The following is a 6,000-nucleotide window of genomic DNA, read 5'->3' as shown; positions in this document are numbered from 1 at the left end:
TGATAATATTCTTTTCTCCTCTGGATCAGCAGTGGGGAGGTGGGTGAAATTGGGAGAAGATTGTGAAACATTGCACTATACCTTGGACTTGGTCCAGATGTATAACTGCGATAAGAAGTCTGAGCTGGTCTGTTACTAGCTTTTTGTGTGTTTCTATAACCTGAGGCAGATAAAACTTTTCAACATATACAAGTCATCCCAGACTGTGATCCCTTTAAATGATCCTAGGACCCCAAAATACCACCACTACTGAAATGAAGATCTTGGCACTGGTACCAAAACAAATAAAGCCAACATAGCTTCTACTATGGTAGAGTATTAAAAATTTTTGAAAAAGTTGAAAAAAGATTTCCTGTCTAGCAGTGCTCTGGAGGAGAGCAATCTGTTGTATCATGGTTCTCAAGTGATTGATGAACATTAAAAAATTAATTCTAATAATCATTCATTCAATAAATATTTATTGAGTGCTTACTCTAGGCTATCCACAGTAGTAACAGCAAAAATAGTGTGCTATCCTTTCTTCTGTAAAGACTTTGCTATAGAACAACTGTCAGAAGGGCGTGGACTCCAAGTTGCCTTTTTCTAGTCAATTGTTGTCTATTTTCTCTTATTTGGTCTGTGTATGTCCAACTGAACATATCTCAAGACCATCCATTAGGATTAAGATTGCAGTCTTCAGCCATGGTGCATTGTTTCTCTGGGTGCAAAGCTAATTGCTTTATATAAATTGACAGAATGCAAGATTTTCTTGAGTCATCTACCCAATCAACTTAGTGCTGATTGCTACACCTGGGAATGAGAGGTGGCAAGCCTTAGGTTTGGGTTACTCTATCTGACTTTGAAGGATGGAGGGGAAATGATGAGCAGGCAGGACTCAAACCCCTCACCAACTTCAATCAGAACAGTTCCCAAACAGGAGGGCTTTATTCCATTTCTTCTCTCCAGGAACCACTTGTTTGCTTCTTAGAGGTATTATTCTGCAGCTTGTTAATCTACCCCAGGAAAAAGAGAGTTGACCTGAAAAAATACCACTTCCTGTCCCATAATTCTCATCTCACAAAAGTGAAAAGTGTGGCAAACAGCCACAGGCTATTTAAGATACGTATGTGGTTGCTTCCTGGGAAATTCCGTTGTTACTTCTGCAATATACTCACAAAACTATTATTGAAGCCACACAAAACTTCCTCAGTTTCCCAAAAACTGCTCTGTGGTGAGGAGACAACGAAAACATGAACATTCACATAGATACTTAATTTAATGATGTAATAGTTGTTATAAGTGAGGCTCAGGGGGCAGAGAGACCTGAGCTGAGATCCCATTCTGGCATTGTCTAGCGTTGGTATGACAGTGGACATGTTACTGAACTCCTTTCTGCTTCAACATCCTCATCTGCAAAACTTCAGTTCTTATAGCACTTAAAATAAGTAGGTGGTTGTTTTTTTGGAGGGCTAAATCCATCGTGTGTGAAGCTCTTAGCACAGTGCCTGGCACCTGGTTAAGTGTTCATAAAATGGAAGCTATTATCATTACAATAAGCAGATCCATAAATGTTAAAACGTCCTCCTAAGAAAGCTGATTTTAAATAATTATAACATGAATGCTTATGTTGCTTTTTCTGATGATCTTGCTATTCTCTGTCTCTGAGGCAGTCCATAGAGAAGTCTGCCTGTTAGTTGTCTAGGGGTCAAGTGGCTTCTTAGCGGTATGTTTTGCACTGAAAAACATTGACTTAGTATGGGCTGTAACTGCAAGGTAGAAAATAGGAAAAAAGAAAATGGAACCACTACAGTGACCACCTTTCCTGGACAGAGACCTCAGAATGTTGATCACTGTAAACCTACCTCTAATGTTACAGTCTGAAAGAATCTAGATAAATAATGATATCCACTCCTCATTTCACATGTGAGAAACTGAGGTCCCCATGTTAGAGATGGAACCAGGACTAAATTCAGATCACTCTTTCACTATATATATATATAAACTTTTTATTATGAAAAATTTCAAAAATCAGATGTAGAAAAACTAGAATAATGAACTTCTATATACTCATCATCCAGCTTGAATAATTATCAACCCATTGCCTCTCTTGAGAAACCAGTTTTGCATCTGAGTCTGGTGTCATTTATACTCCTTCATAGAGCTATTTAGAACTAGTATCTTACAGAACATAACCCAGGCAAAGAAACTTAGGAATAGAAAGAAGACATACCATGAGTAACAAAGGCAGGCTGTCAATAAATGCCTAAAACGTAGAAATTCTGCTCAAGTTGTTTTTACAACAGTCTGTAAAACACAGACTTACTCCAAAAAGACACTGTTCCTTTAAATTACTTACTCATCCCACCCAGATCTTGCACCCTGGCCAAATGCCTGACCACTCTTGCTTTAACTTAGTCTAATAAACATGAATAAAAGATTGCAAAAGATCCAAAAGCAAAGACAATTTTTATTTTCCACAGAACAGAACAATATCAAATAGCCACTCTGTCCCCAACAATGGTCCTTGCTGTTGGCATTTGCTTAACCAGTCTTTAATTCCTGTTTGACAAACTTTATAAGGTAAGACATAACTGTTTTGTTTTAATCACTTGAGATCACATAGGACCATCTAGGAAGTGTGGAAGACTAAAAGGTTTGCTTATTATGTGAAGAAAGCTTATCAAAATTTTTTATCCTGTGCTATTACTTTAAATTAATTATTAGAAAAATGTGAATAATTGTTAAAATGTAGAAATTTAAAATTTATTTTAAAGTTATTTTAAAATAGATTTTTAATTTACAGTCTACTACATAGCATTGCAATGATGTTTATATCCTTTGGAATATCCTTTTCTTAATTTGAAACAAGTTTTTATAATTCAGAATTAATTTATAATTTGGCTAGCTTGGCAATTTGAATAAAGTCTTTATTTGATTATTTTATCCTCATGTAGAAACAAATGAGATGCAAACACAGTGAATAAAATTGGTAAACTCTGCTGAAAGAACTTTACTTTTGAAAAATCATAAAATATAAAGTCTCTTGGATTTATTGATCCTAACATTTATTCAAAATAAACTGTAGGCAAAAATATGGCATTTGGTTAAAGATAACCATTGTTTCTGCATTTATAAAATGTAACCTATAACAAACATAGAGGTTTATAGTTCTTTCATTTAACTAATGGCATTTTTTTCCTCTTGAAAGTTATTTTGCTTGTATGTGATATCTAAATGAGAGAAAGGTGAGAATTATTAACAAATGAGGCAAAACAAAACATGGCAAAAGTGATTAGAAATGAGTGGGCTCTTACGATGCCAAACTAGTAAAGAAGAATAAGAATTCAGGATGGCGTTAGAACTAAAAAATAAGAGAAAGGTGTGAGGATGTCCTCTGGCTAATATCAGAAAACAGAAAGGAATAACAAGACTTTGGTTTGGGAGAACTAGATAGAAATGGTCAGAGCAAATAGTAATAAAATATGGGATATTGTGATTATTGCTACTGAATAAGTTGTGTTAGTGAGCATCATACACACAAGGCTCATGATAGTATGCCAAAAAAGCTGTGTGAGCAGGTGCTTAGGTTTTGGAAAGATAAGTCTTTATTTAAAGCCAGCATTTCAAAAGCCCAAAATGAGGTCTACAAATGAGAAGAAAGTGGTTTTCTTCTCAGGATCCTGTGTGGGAATCATTTTCTTTAGGTTTTTGAAGAGTTGTCTTGATTTGGTAGCTTGTAAAATCTCTCTTATTCTCAATGAAATTAAATTCTCAGTCTCAGTATTTCCAGAACTTCTGAGAAGTTCCTTATGGTATGGGCTCAGCGAAAGAGAAAAGTCATATGCAATACAAGGGACGTGGTGTGAACTGCTTTTCTCCCTCTGAAAATGAGGTAGCAGCTGTGGTTTGCTACATAGCCTTATCCTTACACTACTCTTCCAAGTTAAACTTGTACATCCTTCTGTGTTCTTCTACTTGGCTACCAAGGTGATTCATTGGGGAAGGGTGTCCTCTGTGTCTTATTTCCTTAGCACACTTCTTGTTCTTTTTTTTTTTAAATGCTCAGTTGTCTTCAGATCTTAGCATATATACCTGGTCAGAAGAGCAGTTGACTTTTGGCCCATCGCACTTGATGCACTTGCCAGTAGAGGTGCTTGGCTATACTGATACAAAGTCAGCTTAATAAACGTCCTACTAGACATTGCTATTCAAGGAGCAGACTATGGCATGGAGCCATCCATCGGTCCATCCTCAACCCAACAGCTTTTCTTCCCATTGGGGTTTCTCCACCTGGCGTGTGTGAAAGAAGTCAGTCACGCATCTCATTCCTCATTGCCTTTGCATATAGTTCCACCACCTATTCAGAGCCTGGAAAAATCATTCTCGTGATTTCTCAGTTCCCACTCCCTGAAGGCAAGATGCCAAAAAAGGAAAATGTGATTCCCTTTCCAGAACTTCTGAAGTCAATATAGTTTAAATAGGCAAGCATTTCCAAACCATGTAGAGCATTGGTACAAAATAAGCTTTCTTGTTCATTCTCAGGTATCTGAGCTAGCCACATATGAGTCTTCTCTTGCCAGGGAGGCCTGTGGGTTTAAAAGTCATTTGGTGTATAGCTGGGCATATTGAGTGATGAAGATGGTTTAAGATTTTAACACAGGATTAGATTTTTCGTTGTTCATCTACCCAGAAAAATAGTTTCAGAAGGGGTGCTTCCTATTTGCAAGTCCTGTTTCTGTCCATTAGTTCTTCTAGCTAACACTGGAAGAAAAATGTTGCTTAGCAAATCTATTATTTTTGTTCTCATATTCTTTTGATTCATTGGATATGCAACTGTAGTCCAGCTTGGAACTCTGGTGGAGATAAAGTTTCCAAAATAAGAGTAGAAAAGAGGAATGGGGTTCTATGGAAACAGAAGGGCAATGTAATTTTCAACTTGACCTCTGAACTCACTGAAGTTGTGTGTGTGACAGTAAGACTAATGGTGGATCTCTACAACTCTATATAAATATTGGCATAGTCAGAAATTAGTCATAATGAAAATGAATGAAACAACCATGCAGCAATCTGAATTCACCCTGAAGAATGGGGAAATGTCAAAGCAGACCCGTGATTGAACATAGTCACCATATAGAGTGGGATTGAATGCTTTTTAAGTGCTTCTCCTGACTCTCTGCTCCCCATAATAAAACGGGAAATTCAGACTACTTGGTAATTCTTTGGATATATAGAAACAGAAATATTTGGTTGCAGTGTCATGATTTATTTGGATTAGAAACTTTTGAAATCGCAACGTGTATATTTTTCTATAAATATGAATAAAAACCCTTTTCTTCAGTTGCATACCACTTTTCAATTCTGCTGGCTTGAAATTAAAAATAGCAAACACTATATTTTATTAAAGTATTTATAACTGATTTTTCTATTAAAGGTGCTACAGACAGATGATTTTTCACCATCTACCATAATGTGGAACAGACGTTTTGTCTTTTATCTCCTGCTTTTGCCAGCTTTAATGAGTCAAACAATATATGGACAAAGAAAGAAAGGATCAAAGTCCAATTTACTTGCAAGGAAAAATGATCTCCAGGGTAAAAAAAATGTTTTGTTTTTGTTTTTAATGATAAGTTTTAGCCTGTTAAAACACTAATATGATTTTTTCCAAATAGTATTTGATATGAATAGCAAACCACATATATGCGTATATGTGACATTCTATTTTAATATAATTTTGTTATGGTAATAATACACTTTACATACTTATAGAGCATACTTATAAAACATCAGAGTTTTCAGAGCACTTGTACATTTATTATCTCACTTGAGGCTCACAGTAGCCTTGTAAAACAGATATGACAGAGACTGCCACTTTCATAAAGAAATTGAGGCCCAGAGAGGTTAAGTGGCACACTCAAAGCCATAAGCAAATTAACTAGTAAGATATAGAGCTAAGATTCAAACTTAAATTAAAAACTCTGCTTTTAGTTTCTTTCTCCCTTATTGTTTCTACAATGTGAAGTG

At 35.8% G+C, this 6,000-nt stretch overlaps 1 protein-coding gene across 2 annotated transcripts in view; it reads left to right on the top strand.

Moving 5' to 3' along the window:
- The first annotated feature begins 5,446 nt into the window (after window positions 1-5,446).
- COL28A1 (collagen type XXVIII alpha 1 chain) overlaps window positions 5,447-6,000 on the top strand; it is a 154,037-nt gene continuing 153,483 nt past the window's right edge. For both annotated transcript variants that reach the window (XM_087435021.1, XM_014788200.2), the window contains exon 1: window positions 5,447-5,570. In XM_087435021.1, the coding sequence (XP_087291147.1) occupies window positions 5,447-5,570 (124 nt within the window). The remainder of the gene's footprint in view (window positions 5,571-6,000) is intronic.

Source organism: Ceratotherium simum, chromosome 1 (genome assembly GCF_057802395.1).
Source record: "Ceratotherium simum simum isolate JZ-2026a chromosome 1, ASM5780239v1, whole genome shotgun sequence".
Classification (NCBI taxonomy): Eukaryota; Metazoa; Chordata; class Mammalia; order Perissodactyla; family Rhinocerotidae; genus Ceratotherium; species Ceratotherium simum.
This window is presented reverse-complemented; position numbering and strand designations above follow the sequence as displayed.